The 21,380-nt window shown below is 37.1% G+C and overlaps 1 protein-coding gene across 8 annotated transcripts in view; it reads right to left on the reverse strand.

Annotated features, from left to right (window-relative positions):
* The window catches only part of PPP2R3A (protein phosphatase 2 regulatory subunit B''alpha), a 188,230-nt gene that overhangs the window by 96,770 nt on the left and 70,080 nt on the right, over positions 1-21,380 (reverse strand). For 7 of the 8 annotated variants that reach the window (XM_072792636.1, XM_072792637.1, XM_072792638.1 and 4 more), the window contains 3 exons: positions 15,062-15,328; positions 8,682-8,785; positions 2,010-2,112 (listed from right to left, as the gene is read on the reverse strand). In XM_072792636.1, coding sequence (XP_072648737.1) covers positions 2,010-2,112; positions 8,682-8,785; positions 15,062-15,328 — 474 coding nt within the window. Of the gene's footprint in view, positions 1-2,009; positions 2,113-8,681; positions 8,786-15,061; positions 15,329-18,871; positions 19,356-21,380 lie in introns of those variants that run through there. The other variant, XM_072792643.1, reaches the window with a different exon arrangement.

Consider the following 21,380-nt stretch of genomic DNA (forward strand, 5'->3'; position numbering starts at 1 on the left):
TTGATATGGGTTTAATTTATATTCTTGTCAGAGGTTTTATTAAAGATTCTAATAAAACTCAGTCAGGAATAGGGTCCCCAGAGAAAAAAGAATTCACTGATATAAACCTTTCATGAAGAGACTATGTGGAGAGTCATGGGCAGGTTAAAGGAAGACACAAAGGAATGATGAGGCACCAGGAACAAGCAACAAAAGGATACCCTTACAATCCCTAGAGCCAGAGGGACTAGGAACTACAGAGAACAAACTGGTGGTTGCCAGAAGGGACATGGGTGGGGGATGGGTAAAACAGATAAAGAGACTTAAGGCTACATTTATCATGATGAGCACTGAGTATACAATTGTTGAATCACTGTACCATCCACCTGAAACTAATAGAACACTGTATGTTAACTATAGTGGAATTAAAATGAAAAAAATTAGTAAAAAAATCAATAAAATCATACAGCTTATAACAATAAGAACCTGATGCTTTAGTGGCAATACAGTTCAAATATTAAATATTTATGATGTGACAAAACATAAGTAGGAATATATAATGTTGGGGGTACCTGGGTGGCTCAGTTGGTTGGATGTCTGCCTTGGGCTCAGGTCATGATCTTAGTGTCCTGGGATTGAGCCCCGTGTCTAGCCCTATGTTGGGCTCCCTGCCCAGCCCTTCTTCCCCACTCATGCTCCCTCTCTCAAATAAATGAAAAAACAAATAAATAAAATCTAAAAAAAAAGGAATATGTAACATCGGACATTATTATGCATAATGATCCTAATTAAATGTAAAGAACTACAAAGAGTTCTCATTCTCATGAATACTTTTTAAAGGGGAACAATAACATGTAGCACATGAGTCTAAAGATAATTAGGACCATCATGCAAGTTAAGACAAGTCTGAAGACTATGAATGTAAAATAAATAATAACCAAACATGGAAATTTATTACTGTAATTAAAAATCTATGTCATACTGTATTACACATAGAATAGTGGTAACCATTAGGTTTCAGTGACTGGGAGCATCAAGAGCTCTGGGAATACTGGTGAGGTTTGTTTCTTGATCTGGGTGCTGGTTTCTCACATTGAGAAAATTCATTGATTGGTGGGTACACTTACGATTTGTGTTTTTTTGTGTGTATGTGTCCTATTTCAACCAAAAAAAATTTACCAAAAGTGACAGTAGCCATGAATACAACAAAACAAAAACAAAAAAACTATGTCAATGTATTTTTATGTCCTTCTTCAGGCATCCTCACTAACAAGTCAACAAGCATTTACTAGAACAGCTAAAACAATGATAAGCATTCAACAGACTTGAAAGACAGACCTTAGCTTCAAGAAATTTGTGATCTGCTTAGGAAAACCAAATATTTAGGGATGCCTGGGTGGCTCAGTGGTTGAGCAACTACCTTTGGCTCAGGGTGTGATCCTGGGGTCCTTGCAGGGAGCCTGCTTCTCCCTCTGCCTGTGTCTCTGCCTCTCTGTCTCTCATGAATAAATAAAATCTTAAAAAAAACCCTAAATATTTAGAAATGAAATTAAGAATATTAACAAGTAACATATCAGGCTATGAAGAATGCTACTGTAAAAACAGATCCAGTACTGGTAAGTACCTGATTCTTACTGGAAGGCCTACACATAAACATATAAAATATTTATATCTATATATATGTAAGTATAGATATACTCCCCAATTGGGCTCTTTCTGTTGGGGATAGGTCAACTAGGCCAAGTAGACCAAATGTCTGGTTTCAGAAAGTATTTCAGTGTTTGCCATTGTTGGGCAAGGGGGAGCACCCCCTCCTTTGCTTCAATGGGAGTAGCCCTGTTTTATCCATTTTATACTATGGGTTCTATGTTTTCATTTAACAAAAGGATTTCGTTGTTAAAACGAGTTTAAAAACCACTTTTCTACAAACCCGACTTCTAGATTTATGTATCTTATCTTACAGTGGAAAAAAAATTAAAAACCTCAAACTCTAAAAATAAAACCCATTTTTAGAAGGAAATAAACATTACCTGAAGTAAAGGGATAAAATCCTCCTGTTCTAGAGAGTTGCAGCTGGGCTTTGCTAGCAGACAGATAAACTTAGAGGCATCATCATGATGGTCATTCAGCAACCTATAAAAGAGACAACCGCTTAGAAAGACAGCTACTGTGAACAATATCTATAATATCAACAGTTGGTAATTGCAGCCTGAACTGAAGGCCGTTTAGATCCAGAATCAAGGTCTCTCTTTCCAATGATTAAAAAAAAGGGAGTTTTTATATGCTCTTGATTTTGTCAAAGGGACACCTCAATAAAAGCTCAACAACAAAATGTCTTATTTTTGTAAAATGCTTCTGTGGCTGATAACACAGTCAGCTGCACTAGTGTGGGTAAAAATACACCTGAGAGAGAATGTCCATTCAGGTTTAGCACAGGACATCCAGACCCAGAACTCCAGAGCTACCCACCAGCTATCCAGGAGAGAATACATCAGTTGAACTACAATGCACCACATAAAATAAAAACTTCTGTTTGTCCAGGTTGGCAGATATATTCAGGGCCAACCAGATAGGAGTCTTCTCAAATTAGATTTTGAAGGACCAGGCTGGAAAAAAAAGAATGAATGCCATTTTAAGTCTTTAAGTTCTAAGAATTCCTCATGTCCAGCTAAATTACTGAACATTTCCACTTAGTAACTATACTCTGATAACAAAGTCAAAATATCAAAAACCAAATTAAAAAATCTTCCTTCCAAAGTCAGTCCTTTTCATGGACATCTATTTTTGTTAAAAGTGGTACCATCCTGAGTTATCTGAGCTTGCAATTTTGAAGTCATTTTAAACTTATTTCTCTTCCTATTTTCTCCACATCCAATTGGTTTCCACATTTTCTTATTTTTTTTCTATATTGAATGCTAATTGTGTGCCACGTACTGTGTCTGGCCTTGAAGATACCTGGGATACAAAGAAAATAAGACACAGTTATGTGCTCTGTAAGGAGCTTACAGTCTAGTGAGAGAGCTATACCAGTAAGATTATACTACTGTGACGGCCACAACAGAATAAGCATGGGTGTCACAGAAGGACATAGGAAGGCAGTGAGATTTCCTAAAAAGGTGAAGTGGGAAAGAAGGACTTTGTGGGTCAAGAGGGTTACATGTACAAATGTCTGGTGTGAGAGTGCATGGAATGTTCTGGCACTTACAGACGTAGGGACGGTAAGAGAAGGGGACAGGAGCATGTAGGATTGGATCTTCTTCCTCAGCAAGGAATTAGATTACAGAGCAAACAAAAGAGCTCAGATTGAGGCTAGACTGTATTCTTTTATAAGCTGTTCAGTGACTAGTAATTCACATGTGACCTCTTAGTTTGCAAACAATAATCACAAAAGTTGAAATATGTAATTTGGAGAAGAGACTGTGAAGCCATTATTTTAGCCTACTTTTTGTATATGTTCTGAGATTCTCACATACAGAGAGTTACTTGGAGGGGGACCATCTCTACCCCAACCGACTCTCACTCCCTAGTGGCTTCTACTAGGTTCCACTTAAGGTGCTGTCTTTGCTTATCTTACAAGGATTTTAGCTGCCTAGTAATCATTGTCAGACTACGAGCTTTTTAAATTTAATTTATTATTATTATTTTTTAATTTTAAGTTTGCTTTCCAATAATTCGTTACCGGGATATACAAATATATTTGGTTTTCACATTCTTTTTTATTTTATTTTATTTATTTATTCATGAGAGAGAGAGAGAGAGAGAGAGAGAGAGGGGCAGAGACACAGGCAGAGGGAGAAGCAGACTCGCAGGGAGCCGGATGTGGGACTCGATCCCGGGTCCCCAGGATCATGCCCTGGGCCAAAGGCAGGCGCTAAACAGCTGAGCCACCCAGGGATCTCCTTTTATGTTAGGTCAGGGAGCCTGGATTGTAGCCTACTCTGCAAAAGAATTTTAACTTGGACAGTGACACAATCAGATGTGTTTTTCATAAATAACAAGCAAAAATCCAGCCAAGGGCTTGAGCATATGTGGTTGCAGTGGGAGACAAAGAGAAAGGGGCAAATCTAGTTGAAATAAGAAGGACATGGCAGTTGCTGGGTGTGGAGGGGTGAAAGGAAGGGAGAAGTCCATGATGACTCCTGGTTTCTAGCTTGGATCCCTAAGTGCCTGGAATACAAGATGGGTATACAGGAATCTTAACAAATATTTCCTCAAGATATTTAACAAATATTTCCTCAAGATATTATATAATCCTTTGATTATATAATTCCCCTTTTCAAAAATGTTCAATAGCTCTCCACCACTTAAGTGAGGAAGTCTAAATGCCTACGTTGAGCATATAAGGCCCTCTGCAATTAGGTGGGAGTGTGCCTACCTACCTATCTTACTATTTTGCTAAAGGAAACTTCCATTCCAGGCAGCTGGCCTGATGCATCATTCTCAAAGTATGTCATGTACAATCTTGCCTCTGTGCCATTTCTCATGCGATTCTACTCTCCTAGAATACCACCCCTCCCAACTTTGCTATCTGAATGCTGGCTATTCTTTAAGGTCCAGCTAATAACCCACCTCTTCAAAAAGCTTTCTCTCGGAACTAAATTCTTTACTGATTGTTTTTAAAGATTTATTTATTTATTTTTATTTGTGATAGACAGAGAGAGAGAAAGAGTCAGAGACACAGGAGGAGGGAGAAGCAGGCTCCATGCCGGGAGCCCGATGTGGGACTTGATCCCGGGACTCCAGGATCATGCCCTGGGCCAAAGGCAGGCGCCAAACCACTGAGCCACCCAGGGATCCCTCTTTACTGATTTTTGTACTGTTTAACTTATATGTATTATAATATACCATTGTACTGTTAGTTTTATTTCTCTGGCACCAAAAGTGCAGGCACAGTTATAGATAGATCTTTTCTTCCTTAGCACCAGCATAGTGACTTTCACACAGAAGATTCTCAAAAATGTGATCTAACAGATATATACTTAAACTGACTTCATTTGTGATTATTAAACAATAGTATAATTTGTATATTAATTCTCCTTATCATTCTTCAGCATATCAAGGCAACTACAGTTAAACAGATATACATTTCAGAAAAAGATGAGTATGTAGTAAGTGCTAGAAAATGGTTAGGATGATCACAATAAAAAGATGGTGAGATCTTTGGAAAGGAGCACTTTCATAAAGAAAAGAGGACACAGATGAGAGATACTATGAAAATAAAAAGGCAAATCAAGAATGGCTTTTTCCTATGAAAAAGAAAGAAAAAGTGAGTTATGATTTATCAGCCAATAACAGTGGCTGGTGAACTCTATATGGAAGAGAAAAGGAGATAAATAAGAGTTGTGGAAACTGGAGAAAATAAAAATAGCTATTCTAAACTGGTATCTTTCAGGGCTCTTACAAAATATTGTCTTGTTAACAGACAAATGAAATGCTAACATTAAAATATAAGAGAAAATAAAGCATAAAGGAACTGGAAAAATATTACTGACTGTTTGAGAGGAGCTCTGTTGCAAAGCTGGTAATCTAGAAGCTCAAAGAAGCTGTGGACCAATGTCTTTCCCCTAAAAATGTCCTGACTGTAAGCAAATAGATGTCAGAGTACAGATAGGAAACAGACAACGGAGCAGGGAAGGGATGGAAGGTAGAGGCAGGGGAGCAAGAGTCTGTTCAGGTGTTTATCCTCAAACCATTAGGAGGAGGGATAGGAAGCCTCCACCCCGTGAGCACTGGGATAGCAGAGAAATTATTTCTTGTTATCCTGTGACTTTTTACATTTGACTTTACTTTTCAAAATTATGTAGAGCCTATTATTGGAGCAAGTCAGGTTGTATACGTATATACCAATGTTTTAATTCTGTGTCATTATCTACCAGTTATTTTTTTGTATTTGAGAGAGCTTAATGTACTATACTTGGGCCCAAGTCATTTTATGCAAAGGGTAAAATTTGTTAAAAATTGCAAAAATAAACACATCTTCTTCAAGGTCAGTATGATAACTCAAACCATCATGCTTAGCTGCTTAGTCTCCCCAAATAGCCATATTAGGGTCTCCCTTAAAGCACCCTTGCTTTTAAAAGGCATTTTAAAAACCGAGAAACAGACTCTTAATTATAGAGAACAAATTGATGGTTTCTGGGGCAGAGAGGGTGGGAGATGGGTGAAATAGGTGATAGGGATTCAAGAGTGCACTTGTGATGAGCACCGGGTGTTGTATGGAACTGTTGAATCACTGTATTGTACACCTGAAACTACTATTACACTGTATGTTAACTAACTGGAATTTAAATACAAACTCTAAAATAAACTAAAATAAGCATTTTAAGAGCACCAAAAGAAGCTCCCACTAGAGGGCGCTCCAACCATTTTAGTATAGGGCTGTTAAGATTAACGCTTGAATATAGAGACCTACACTTATCCATTCACGGAAATTTTTTTCAAATGAGAAAAGGCAGGGACAGTTGCCCATGCTATATGACTTCATAAGCAGTTTCCTGTAGTTACCTAAAATGAAGGCTTGTGCTTCATGTCTTTTTTCTCCTTTTGCTTTTGTAGAAATAGCTTTTCCCTAGAGATAAAATTAAAATGATCCATCTCAGTAAAAGAACACAGCTGTTGTGGCTGCGGCTGCTGCTCTACCCGCCAACATAAATGTCCACCTGATGTCAGTGACATATAGTCTTAAGACAGAAAAAACCCTGGCCGCTACTCAAATATTATGGTTTGCTGCAGGTCAGTCAAGTTGCTTAACAGTTTTCCTTTGCTGTAGTCAGCCTCAGGCTCACAAATGTAGGGTCCTAGAATATTCAAAATTATTTAAAATGTAAGAAGTTACAGTTCTTCTTTCTGGCTCGTATCTCTTATAGAATACACTACTTCCTTTTTTCAGTCTCCCAGCTTATTCAAAGTTCTCTCTCAAACAACTGTAAGAATCATCTCACTTCTTGCTACTTTCAGAGACTGTTAGATGACTGACAATGCTGATCTCAACAGCTAAAGACACCTCTGACAAGGGATGTGCAGTATCTCTATTCTTTCTACCCCTGGTACATACCCCAGTTAAGGCCTTTTCAGGTCTGACACACACTGGAGTGAAAGAAGCTAGCTGAATGAAAGAACGTGTACACATTTCAAGTTCTTGAATTCTGTTACTCTTACATGCTGATTTAAAATAACAATAATAATTAATAATAGATAATTGGACCACCCAGCTGAAGTCTTGGCTTTATAGGTGGGAAAAGGAGAGGGAATCCAAGCCGACTTCTCTACTGTTCAGGCCCTAGGCTCTATTTTCTTCCTGTAGATTCTAGGCTGCCAGAAACACCAGTGATAAATACCCTCAGGGAAAATGCCAATTCTTTTGCTGGTTCACTCCTGTTAATTAGTGTTCATACTATTTCTAGCTTCTAAGAAATTTCTTTATAACTGCTTATCCATACATTTTCTTAAAAAGGCATTTCTTAGATTTTCACACCAGCAATTTTCTCTTTGCTACAGGAGAGGTGGAATGGTGATCACAGCAGTGACTGTAAAGTGTCATCTAGATGGTGTTTAAGGAATGATTCTTGTGGGGTCCTTTTGGTTCTTGGTATTCAGACAACTTAGAACTATTCCTTGAACAAAATCACTAAAATTCACCTGGAAAATGTGACACATTTTAACTTTTAGCCTTGGTGTGGTTCTTTAAAAGAAGTTCATTAATTGGTAAAAGTTCTATATACTCTGATCACTATAGTTATAATGTAATGCAGGAAGAATTTGGTGAACTCAACTTGCTGCTATATTTTTAAAAATAAGAATAAATTTATTAATCACCTACTATGTTCTCAAGCATTATACTACTGAGGACTTTTAGGTGGCATGAGAGGATTAGGAGGAATCTGTATGCTGAATTCTGCTATTATACGTTGATTTTAAACCCCAGAAACGGTATTTAGCCCAAAAAAGGTGAGGAGAACATATATAAACAAGGCTGGTCAGTTAAAAGAGGTAGAAGGGGAAAACTATGACATTCTCTTAAAATGTATAGCTATGTCAAGAAATAACTTAGAAATATGTCAAGAAAGGGAGAAAAAAGAAAGAATAAATTCAAGAAAATTTCCCAGAGATGAAATAAGTGAAGAGGATTAAGAGTACACTTATGATGAGCACAGAATATCACTTGTTGAATCACTATATTGTATATTTGAAACTAATATAACATTGTAGGTTAATCATATTGGAATTAAAAAAAGATATACATATTCCTTTGTTTCTTAATCGGAGCTTTCAAAAAGTGATGATTAAAATCTACTTGAATTCAGTTATTTTTAATAAATCCACTAGATATAATTTTAATTTGGATCATGAGAATGAAAGCTGTATTTCTCACATGACACATGTGTATCTGCTCCCCTTAACAGTCTTTACTTTTAGGTCACTAAGACCCAAATTTAACAAGTAAAACTAAGAAACTATCAGTTACTAAAGAAGGTATCTTTGAAGATCTTTTTACTGCTTAGAGACTTATAAGATAAGGACTACAGAAAAAATTTGTGTGTGGTTATAAATAGTTGTGAATCACTAAATTTTACTTGTTGAAATAAAGGGTAAGGGAAAATTAATAAATGAGTAAAATAAGTGACCTTTATAAAGGATGTTATGAGAACCAGATAATTCTTTGCCTAGTCGCCTAGCCCCAGAGTGACTGCTCATATACTTACTTTCTCCACATGGCAATGAACGACTGTGCAGACACAAATCCTGTCCTCTCTCCCCCAGCAGCCCTGAACATGGGTGCTTTCCAATAGAGAGGACAGCCGCAGAGCTGCAAATAAAACACAGAGACAGTGTAAGCCAAGGGGCGGTGAAAAGGTGACACAGCCAAACAATGGGCCTTTGTAGCTTTTACACTTCATGTCACAGTGGACAGAGGGAAATATATCAGCTATGGCAGATTCAGAGAGGACAGAGGGGAATTACAAGTTTAATGAAGGAAAGGGAAATCCATTTACCTTTTCTCCAAGTTCCTTTATAGTGATGTGTCTTTCCCTTTCCCAACAGTTAAAGCAACCAGTGTGCCTTCCTACCACTCTGACATAGTATATTTTCTACCTTCTAAAAACAAGAATGACTGAATGTCATAGTTGTATATGCCCTTCCTTCCCACTGCAGAAAAATAGAGTCACATTTATTACTTGGTCACTTGGTGTTAATATACTCTCCAACTCATCTCCCTCTCTCTCTTTTGCCTATTACATTATTAAGCCCCTGGGTCAGAAGAACCAGAAGAATCTAGATTGCTCAAGAAAATAGCTATTTACTTAAACGGTTACAATTCAGGTAAAAGATTAAAGATAAAAATAAAAATGCTATCATTTATTTAAACATTAGAAACTACCACAAATGGGGATCCCTGGGTGGCTCAGCAGTTTAGTGTCTACCTTCGGCCTGAGGCATGATCCTGGAGTCCTGGGATCTAGTCCCACATGCGGCTCCCCGTTGCTTCTCCCTCTGCATGTGTCTTTGCCTCTCTCTCTCTCTGTCTCTATGTCTCTCATGAATAAATAAATAAAATCTTTAAAAAAGAAAGAAAGAAACTGCCACAAATGTCTACATCTTCTAAAAGCCTGAGGAGGAACTAGGAATGAATATAAAACTACAATATATAATACATAATACTCTAAAAGGTGTTTTTTTTCTTTAATAAAAAGCTCTTTCTTCCAATTAATTATACTCTTACAAAAGAGTTCTTACCAAATTTACCTGCTTTTTTCCTAGTAGGAAAATTCTTTCGAGTAATAATAATATCTAAATAATAACAGAGAAATAGCCTCCATATGTTCCCAATTTTGTACATGCATGTAAGACATATTCCCAAACTTGGAATCCTTCAGAGTCACATCTTGTTATTAAGTAGATAGTCTTATTATTCATATTAGACACAGGGTATGTCGGACCTTCATCATGCTAAAAAGGGAAGCATTTCCTTTGGAGGTTGACTAGATGTGAATCCACATGAGGTTCTGGTGAAGCTGCTCCTGGTGTGAGGCCTCAGTGCATGGGAATCCCCACAGAAGTGTGAGGAGCACCTGGTCTGAGGTTATGAGGCTGAGTTACGCTGAAAGAACACCCCAAGGCTGCTGGATTCATGTTGGAGATGAGGATATGGAAGGTAAGATTTGATCCAAGGAAGGTAAGTACAGGGCAGAAATCATAACTGCTCCTGTTGGGGCCACTAAAGCATGTTCTGCAAACAGGGTGGAACTTCAGATTTCTTAAGTCCAGAGGTCAAATACCTCCACTGAGGTCAGGAATGAGGGAAAGGTGTTGCTTAGTAACCAATGGATTTTGTTTATTGGGTAAATTATGATTGCCAAAGTACAAAGCTCACAATTAATATACTTTGGGTGGGAAACTGTCAAATCCACTTTCCAATCCCAATCCTCCCTTTCATGCAGAATGGTAGTCTGCCAAGAAAATGCTCTTAGATGTGACAGGCAACTGGCAACTGTGAGGAAAGCTTGAAAGAACAGTCTGTATTGTAGAGGTGGGGGTGCAGAGTCCCAAACAGAGAAAGTAAGTACAGGGAGAGATTGGAACTGGCTTGCCAAAGTGCTTAAAACTCCCACCATTATAGTCACTCATGGATTTTTCAGAATTGGAAGGAATCTTCTAGCTCAACCCTGGGAAATGGTCACTAGCCTAAGCTGAAACACTACCAGGGACTGTGTGCTTTTTACCACATTCTGTGGAGCTACTTCCACTATTAGACAGCTTTCCTTCGCTTGGATGATAGTATTTTCTCTAGAAGACTCCTGTTAAAATGCATATGTATCAGCTCCTAAGGAGTAGTAAGTTGGTGAGAGATTGGCACACAAATTTATTATGACTCAAAGGCAAACTCATAAGAGATAAAGTATACAATGGATATGTTTTAAAATAGATTGGGGGCGCCTCAGTGGCACAGTCGCTTAAGCATTTGACTCCTAATTTCCGCTCAGGTCATGATATCAGAGTTGTGAGATCAAGCCCCACATAGGGCTCTGTGCTCAGCGAGGGGTCTGCTTAAGTCTGTCTCCCCTTCTCTTCTGCTTCTCCTCCCACTCTCTCCCTCAAATAAATAATCTTTTAAAAAATAAAATAAAGTATATTGGAAAGGGCTCGCCTCTTTTTCTCATAGTGGGGCACCCTAAGTAGCCGTATGTCAGGCAGCATGAGAGTATTAGCCTTTGGAGAAAATGGCAGAGGAAACAAGTGCAATGCAGACATTATACTTTGGCTATTAAAAGAAAAATGCATGGCTGGCTGTATCTGCTTAAAACCAAAGAATTAAGATAAAAGGAGTTAGGAGATAAGAACCTAAAAAAGTAAATGATATTAATCTGAGGGCAAGAGAATAGAGACCTTAATACCAGAGCACCGAACAAGCCAGTGTCAAGACTTTTTACAAAGGAAAAGAATGGATGACAAGTGGGGATATGGAGGGAGATACAGAAAATAGGTTTAGGAAACTCAGAGGAGGAGGCAAAAGTCAGTCTATGGTAATCAAAGTTGATGGAGTAAGGAAAATCTAACACCTATAATTTGATCTAAGAATCGTCCAACAACATAAAGAATTAAAAGCAAAGTTGTCTAAAGAGTCACACAGGAGGAGATGATTACTTAATACCTGCAATGTTCTTTAACATTTTAAAATGTCTTATGCCTATTATTTCATTTGATCATCACATGATCCCCATGCTGAAGAGGGCAGGTATTTTCAGCCCATTCTGCAGATGAAGAAATATAGGTACTGAGAAGCTGCCTTACACGACACAGAAATGATAGGTCAAGACAGTGCTACCTCAGCCTGAAGAGAGAAGCTGATGGTCTCTGTACAGTTCAGAAGACACTTTCACTCCTCTTCTTCAACTTTCTGCTAAAGGCTAAAACTCCATGGTTGGTCTTCTGGCCCAGAGGACAAATGCTTTTCTTACTGTTTCTCAGTGTATGTTCCTGCACTGCTTTTCTCTCTTAGATTCATTCTCTATATTAATTTCTTGTCATCACTTAAAGCTGTGGCAAATAGTACACACTACATATTGAGAACTTAATCAGAAATGGATATTAATCTCTCCAGGGATGTTGGAGGTCAGGGATGAATGAGTTAAACTTCATCAACAGATGGAGATTTCATAAACACAGCGTTTTCTTTGCACTTCAAAAAACAGACCCTAGTATCTACTACAATTGTCACTAAGACTGCAAACTCAAGGTGGCCATCCAAATGGCTTTATAGACTATAAGAACTCAGGAAAGTCTTCATTTATTGCTGCAACCCCCTCTCTTCATTGTCCCTTAATGGCTTTCTTCTCCTTTACCTACAACCAACTTGTTACGAGAATATAAGCACATGCAGTGCAAGTGCTACAGACATGGAGCTCACTGCCTAGTGGCAGGGAAGACTGAGCCGCATGTAAAAAATAACTGAAAATAGGATTGCTTAGTGCGTGTTAATAGCCATAGCCAAGTAAAAGCTAGATCAAATGGGAATTATCTAAATCCAAGAAATAATTACATAAATTTTTCAAATAAGCAATTTTTAGCTAAACTTGTAGTGAGCACAGTGTAATGTGTAGACTTGTCAAATCACTACATCTTACACCTGAAGCTAATGTCTAACACTACGTGTCAGTTATACATCAACAAAAAATATATAATAAAAAAATAAATGATTTTTAAAATGAAGAGGCAAAATTCAATAAAATGAACTGACAGAGTAAGGCAAAACACAACAGTATCAGCCAAGGCACTGTGATACCTACTGAGGTCATTATATACCCATCTTCATTTTTATATGCAATGTTAGTTTTAACTTTTTGGAGGTATGAGCAATTTACCTTGCTGCCTGAGCTGACAATTAAGGTCTAAGAGGAATCAACATAAATGCTTGGTATGTAGGGTTATAATCAAGTATGATTCAGACAAGTTAATCACATACGTATATGTATACCGGCTATTGTGCCACATGATGATTAGGTATTAGCAGTAAATTGCTATATAAATGACAGTTACTATGGCTAAACAAAATTTTCTTTTTAAATTTCTCTACGTTGTCAGCTTCAACACTGGCAGTTTTTCCTGATGTCACATAACAGATTGATGCTCATTACCTGTAAAATAGCAAAGTCTTTCCTCTGACTCCCCAGCATGCAGAGACCCCTACCCTGACCGGACTACACTCTTTTCTACGCTTCCCTTGGCCATCTGTGGAGTCCTTAGGTTTTCTTCTTTCTTCTACTGAATCCATGGAATGCTAGAGGGTTATTGAACCATGGAGCAGGGCAGGCCTACCACGGTAGAGGTGGAAGGGCCACAGCAGGAGGATGGAGACAAGGCTGTGGAAACGTAGAACAGGATCCTCAGTCAGGAGGTGGGAATATTCAGAGGAGGAAGGTTGATCTACGGAACTTGTAGTCCAAACAGAACAGGCTAGAGGTCTCTGACAGGGAGGCACAAATCACTTGGATTGGCTGTCCAGGTGTGGTATGCCCAGCACACCAGGGAACTACTATGTCCCTGAATCTGGACAGTTTCTCCTTGTCTGCCTGCCTGAAGTAGACCACAGAACTGTTTGTTTCTCTCACACAGACTACTGTTAGCATGTTAGAAATAACCATTTGGCATTTATGCAGTTAATGTGTTATCTCTAAATGCAGATTAAATTCAGCCTTACTAAATTCTGTCTCCTGGATTTAGATTCATAATTCCACCCCATTCAGACAATTTACCATCTTGGCTCATACAGTTGCCATCTCTCAAAGCTTTTGGTAAGAAAATGCCAATGCCCTGAAAGAACCTGTAATTTATTTGGGTGGATACTGATTGGAAGTTAGCTAATGGCATGTCAGCATATGTTCAGGGGAGATAACACGCAGTACAAACAGCACAATGCCCAGAGTTAGAGGACTAGTCTCCTGACATGTGCTGGTTCTATGACTTCAGGTTAAGTACTAATAGGACTTCAGTTTCCTCAAGTCTAAAATAAGATTGGAAATAGGCGGGCTTTTATTTCTGCAATGAGAGTTTGCTTTTCCTTAGAAATATCTAAGAGATCAATAGGCAAGTTTTAAGATAGGGGAGGGGTGAGGGTGAGAATAAAAGAAAGAATTCCTTTTCATTTCCCCTAAAATCACTCTATTTACAAATTACTTAACAGCAGTAACAAATGTCTGAATGCATGGGGTCTTAGGAGTTTCCACTTGGTATACTTGCCCACATGCAACATTTAGTAGTGTACTAAACCCCTCTGCCTCTTGAAGCACAATCTGAAACCACTGCTAAATCCTGAGATATGACTTGATTCTTCAATTTGCATACAAGATAAAAATAAAACTCAAACAAAACAACGTACTGCTATAGATGGTGAGCTGGGGCATATTGCTGAGCTGGGGAATGCCATGATCAAACATAACCTGATGCTCATGCTCAGTATTAATTGTTTGAGGAGACTGGAGAGGTAGCATCCAGTTACTGAAGATGTTCAGTAGTCCCAGAATGAAAGGTTAAGATACTAAATTAGAAGCAGTTGGGTATATTGGAAAGTATCAAAGACTTGGTTCCTAGTGGTGAATCCATTTATTTCTGAGTAGAATTAGTATTGAGCTGGCCCAATGATTCCTTGTCTGACTTCAGGGCAGAGTGATGATCAATGGATGAGAACAAAAGAAAAAAGACATTTATACTCAATACAAGGGAAATTTTTCTAACACATTAGGCTATTTAATGATGGAACAGGTTGCTTGGCAAGATAGTGAGCTTCCTGTCACTGAAAACATTCAAGCAGAGAATCAATTTATGTGTTGATGATGTCATGGATGAAATTCCTATATTAAATGGGAGGATGTACTGGGAGACCATTAAGGTTTTATTCAAACTTACGGAGTTCCATGAAATGGATGACATATCCAGGATGATATAGATGGATCAAATAAATTTTTTCAACATGGGGGAAAAACCTAGCCATGCTTAAAAACAGAAAGCAAAGAGACAGTGAGGAGAGAGAGAGAGATTAGGATTGCCAGAGAAAGAGAGATTATATATCATTTAGTAGTTATATTACCTTTGCAATTTTTCCCATTTCATAGATGTCTGCTTTCTGATCTTCAATATCCATGAAAGCAGTTTCAATTTTGCTTAGAGTCTGTTCATGGTTACTGCAGGCATCTGGGAGTCCTTCGGGAAAGTAGAACTGTGGAATGTTTATGGACAATGGTGCATTCACAACATTATTCACATGAGGAACAGGGGAGAGAGGTCGGGGACTACTTGGAAAGGTGGCTGTAGGTGGAAGTGGCGTTCCAGGTTTCTTTTCTGGTTTATTTTGAATCTGGAAGGAAAATGTGATTATGAAACACAAAAATTCTCAACAGCATATACTTCTTGAAAGTCCTCATCAGTAATAAGAATAGAGACAGCAGAGATGAAGAAATCACTCTATTACTAGGGTGATAAGTGTGCTTCTAGGGAATGCCTATCCATAAAAAATAAACACATTAATTATCTGTCAATATTCGAATTTAAACAGATTTATGCTTTAAAAATCCTACAGTACATTTTCCCATCAATTATGTTCTAGACATTTAAGAGCAATGTTAGCTGACATATTAAGGAGTATTCAAATGTATTCTTAGTCTGTTGGAATTGGAGTAGTAAATTCTTTCTGAAGACTGTTCATCTTTCTGCACATTTCTACTTCTACTTTGACAGGCAGATAAGAGTAAGTTCTTTTAAAATGCACACATCTAAAATATATTGGGGGGGGTGTCTTTTCACCTTCTTCTCTCTAGTTTGACTTTGTTTAGGTAAAATCACTGCCAGTCCCTGATGCAGAGAAAGCCTTTGTTAAGAAAATTAAAGCATCTTAGTTTTTGGAATGTCTTCTATCAGGTTGATTTACTTGCCCCTTGGGGCATGCAATTTTTTTTCTATGATACACACTTCTTTCATTTTTGGTACACTCTAATAATAGGCAGGGATCATGGTCATCAATTTCATTGCAGCCAAACTCCCTTCAGAGTTTATTAACTCATTTATAGTTTATGTCCTTCCTTTGTCCAAAAAAGATTTCATGTGGTATGCCATAAAGAAACATAAGGACGGTATAAAGGGGGGACAGGCAGGCAATGAGGAGATTAAGATTATCCATGATTTAGGGAAAGGGGAGGGGAGGTTCACTAACATTCAGGTAAAAGTCTACTTTACCAATGAAGACTAAATTGAGTTTGGAGATTCCGAGCAGAAAAAGCAAAAAAGATTCCAGAGTTTTAATTTCTTCTCTTAATTTTGATCAAATTATCTATCAAGGCTCATGAGCATGGCACTGTGTTAGGTACTACATAAAGTTATCAAAGAGTGACATGACTGTTGATCATCATGAACACAAAATATTACCCAAATGTTAACTTTCCTTAAATAATCCGAATGCCACTCCTAAAGTTTGAACAATGATTTATTTCTAAGTAGTAGATCTGAATATCATATTTCCTTTTGACATATGGGCTCATAACAGATCTTTAAACTCAGGATAAAAATCTTGGCTACCCTTGAAAAGCATAAGTATTACAGGAAGATAGCTTCATTCACACAAATATGTGATGAATATGATTTAGTCTTCTTTTGTCACACATGACACATTCTTAGATTAATATCTGACACTAATACATAGAGTCCGCTCATATATTAATACTACTGGGGATATAAAGACCAGTTGGTCATACCAAGATTTTGCTGCAGTATAAGCATGTCATCCCTATAAAGCAACAGTCAAAGAAAACATGGCACAGAGAAAAGTGAGGCTAATGAAATATGAAAAACGTAAAAGAAAACAGTGATGGCTTACTAGCTCTGTGACCTCAGGAAAATTACTTAACCTTTTAGAATTCAGTAATAAAACAGATTATAACACTTCTTGGAAGGTTGCTGTGAAGATTAAAGGCAATTACAGGACATAACTAATATAGGTAAAGGGTTCAGAACTGTGCTAGACACAGATATGTCCTTATTTAAGAGCCACAAGGCTAAAGGGTGAGGTTCTTAAAAGGCTAAATATAATTTGGCATGGTCCTTCAGATTCAACAAGAAATAAAAGAATTGTTTACATTTGTAAAACAATTTAAAGTTTACAAACCACTTTTGATTTGACAAATTGATAATCGGTTTATAAACATTTCTCTCTGCTTTAATGCTAAATCTGTAAATATTATTACATAGTCCCATGAGTCAGTAACAGCAGAAATTGTTCCTAATCTTCTACAGGGCATATAATTCTTCAGGGGCTTTACATTTAAATATAATAGGTCATTTATATTAGTGATATCCCCTTTCTATTATTCTATGCTGAAACAGGTCTGTGAGACTACAAGTGTACAATCATGAAAATTCTTTTTTTGTTTCCCCAAAATGTTTCCCATGGTGTGACATCCAGGCAGTTATAACTGTAGGATTAAGACCACTGGTGCCAGTGGGGATGAAATCCAATAGTTTAGTGAGCACATACGAGCAGAGGTTTTAAAGCAAGGCCTTCTATGATAACTCTACACTTTTGCTTCGACAGAAGTAAGTAACAATTGAGAACAAACCCTGCTATCTGTCAAAGTTTTTATTTAAATGGGTATTCAATTATATAATCTACTTTGCTTTCCTTAGTGTACCTCTTACCATTAAGCAATTCACTGATAGGAAAGTATTTATCAATTCATTGGTCAATCCCATATATAACAAAATTGATGTTAATATTTAAAAGGGAAAAGAAAAAATGCATTTATTTTGCACTTTTATATGTTATCAATTTACTTTCCACTGAATTCAATACAAGATACATAATTTAAAGTATTTTAATAAAGCTGACCTTTATAAATGCTATAGAATAAGACAGTTAAATAAAATTTGGCAGATTTACTGGCAAGTTCAGCATCTGCTCATTTTGAATAGAATGGTTTCATTCAAATTGAGAAATAGCATTAAAATAGAACTATTAGGGGAAAATGTCTCAATTCTCCATTTCATTCTCCATTTATTAGCCTATAAATATAGTATCATTTAGTTAGTACCCTTATACTATTATGTCACTGTAGCATTTCCAATATTTGGCCATTTTTTATTTAAAAAAAAAGCAATTTCATATGGTTCACTCAATCTGAAATCACTCTGAATCAGAATAACTATGAAACTATGGTTTCTTACTGGATTCTGGGTGGCCATCACTTGTATGACCCTTGATTTGTATTGCATTCAAGGTAAGGCAAATTGTTTGATACAACACTGGCCCTAGGTATAAGAAAGTAAGCATGGGTTCTGCAAAGTTATCATCATAGGCAGAAATGACTCAGTATCACAGCTTGCTGAGGGAGGACATTCCTTCACAACCCAGAAATTAATTGCCATCCTTTGTTAGTTTCATACATTATATCACACCCACACAATTGTCTATATATATAATTAGTTCTTCCTGAAAAAAAAGATTACCAGGCCTGATACTTTAAAAACAATTCATTACAGATGTATTACAAACATCGTCTATTGATTCAAAGTGTAAATAAGGCTTTTAACACAGAAATTCCAGTTTCTCAAAGACATTTCTACTAAAATTTGTAAACTGTAAGATATTTATTGAGGTGTATTTATTGTCTCTAAAACTGGATTCCCTCTCTACAAGAGAAAAATGTGAGTACTGTACTTCAGGTCCAGAAGGTCTATTTTTAAACCTGTTGGAATCTCTCTACAAATAGCTTTCTGCAAATAGCTGAATAGAGGACACAGATTAATTCCTTGATCTAATATCAAGTGAGCTGTAAAATTATTTGTAAGTTAGTTCACTGGGTGGTTTTATTAGTAATAAAAATATTTTAAAAGAAACACCCAAGTTCCAAACCTGAGTCTGCTGAAATGACTTCAGCCGCTTCTTAAACCGTGACGGGAGAACAAAATCACAGCCCCTGGCCAGGAAAGCTAACTCTCCCCTTAAATCCGGGTCCCTTCGTAGAGATGTTTCCTTGATCATCATCTTTGAAAAGTGGATGTTTACTTAGCCACTGTCCAGCACACTTCTGAAGACGGTCAGATTTAATAAGTTGTCAATCTTGTCGGGTAGAAAGGTATTTTCTTCTTATCTCCAAAGGAAATTAAGTTCAAGCATTGTGCTCTCCCAGTCTCCAGGGACCACAATCCATGCTTGTTCTGACATGCAACTGGTTTCCAAATATAGCCAGTGGCTCCCAATACCTGCTCATAATTTTCAAGTTAGAAACACGCCTGCTATGGGCCTGTTGCTCCTTGTAGATAGCTTTATGTCAAATTGACCTGCACATGTTGAGAATACAGAGCCTTCTGGGAAAGGAAGCACCCACTACTCTAGCACCAAAGTTAGAAACATTACAGCTGGACCTAAAAATAGCAACTTCTCAGATAATGCCACCTTCTTAAACTCAGAGTATGTGAAGTGTCAATCCACATAAATCAGTTTCTCTTCAAACTATTAGAAAAAAGAACATGTTGAGCATTTTTAGTTTTGCTATTTAGTGTTTTATGAAAAAACAAGCTATACTTCAAATTTGAACCTGCCATTTTAAGAAGAGTGTTTTTTTTTTTTTCTGATATGAAGGGAAGCAAATATCCACAACCCTCTAGATATATCCAGTTAAAATATGGAGAAAAACTTTCATCCTCAAATAGTAATATAGAAAGAGATTTGTTGGCCTTATATTTTAAAATTAAATCCTTTTTGGGGGGCTTATGTGCAGAAGACTATCTCAGTTCCCAACACACTGTTGAAGTGATTCTGGATCTGGGCACATTTGAAAATTTATTGTCAAAGTGTGGGTTAAGAAAGTCGAACAACTGGGGGTACCTGGATGGCTCAGTCAGTTGGGCATTTGCCTCTTGGTTTTAGCCCAGGTCATGATCTTGAGGTTGTGGGATTGAGGGCTCCTCACTCAGCACAAGTCTGCTTAAGATTCTGTCTCCCCCTCTCCTCCTGTCCCTCCCCAACTTGCACACTCTCTTTCAAAATAAATAAATTAATAAAATCTTAAAAAAAAAAAAAAGAAAGTTGGACAACTGAATGCCATAAGAAAGCAGCTTGGCTACAGTAAAGGTACGAAAGATGATCAAATAGTAATGACATAATATGTCTGGAATTTGTGAGACTTTCTTCTTCAAGGAGTTTTAAATCATCTCAGATTTTTAAAATATTCTATTATTTTATTATATGCTAAACATCTGTCCCACATAGTCATTTACAAATAAATCTTTAAACATCCTCTTCAACCTCATTTTCGATCACATTATTGATCTGTATTTATTTTCTATTTCTAGAAAATATAAACCAAATATAATTACCAAATAAACCCCCAAAACAAAAAATAAAAACAAAAAATAGCTCACAAGTCTCTTCTACTGAACTTCTGTCAAATTTAGTGGGAATTAAATTCTTTGGATTTACATTGTTTTCTACAACTTATCTTTTTTTTCTTGACTTCCTTTCAAGACAGGCTGACACTTCATACTGTGTATATTGGGTTTATATGTCTAAACCTGTGGTTTTCAAATTTTTTTCTTTGTAAGCTGTGGAATTCTCCACTCATACAAAATTTTACATGAAAACTTTCAATATATAGTATGGCTGATAGAAGTTTGAAACCACTGGTCTAATGCTTTAACTTGGACCCTTCCATTTCCCCCAATTTCCTCTCCTGGGACTTACACATGAACTTGGAGCGCTAGCTTTCCCTGGTATTTTCCCCTACACTCTTGCCTAGAGTAATCTTTTCCTCCTTTATCAAAAAAGTCTGTTATGAATAGCACTAGGTCTTAGGCTTATGATTTAATGCTTTTTCAATTAAACCACATCTTAAATTGTATTGCCCCTGTTCTTCCCAACAGCAATGTGTGGCTTTAGGGGAGTGACTTGTCATCCTTTTCTGAGAATGCTCCTTCTCCTCAAATCACATACACTCACACCACCCTTCAAAATCCAACTCAAATTTTACCTATTTCATGAAGGCTTCCCTATGTAAGCCCCCTTTACTACAATTCTCTTAATGAAATACTGTTCCTCTTAAATGACCTCCATTTAACCTATTATCTGGTTTAGCCAATGATCTCCATTTCTCCTGTAAAAGAGAGAACCTGATGCCTGGAACACACTGGTCCGTGACTAACAGTTTAGTTTTTGTTATGCTCTCATATTTCTTATCACAGTGGTTGAATAGTATGCTTACTAACAGTTGGTTGTGCTTGTACCTGCTTGTTTATGTTGGTTGTACCTTTTTTACAGTAATTATTTAGTTTATTTAGTATTATTTAGTTCAATTACATATTACGTTAATGAAATATGAATGTGGAAAAAAGTCACTAAAATTCATAAGATTGAAAATAAAAAG

This window comes from Canis lupus, chromosome 22, assembly GCF_048164855.1.
Source record: "Canis lupus baileyi chromosome 22, mCanLup2.hap1, whole genome shotgun sequence".
Classification (NCBI taxonomy): domain Eukaryota; kingdom Metazoa; phylum Chordata; class Mammalia; order Carnivora; family Canidae; genus Canis; species Canis lupus.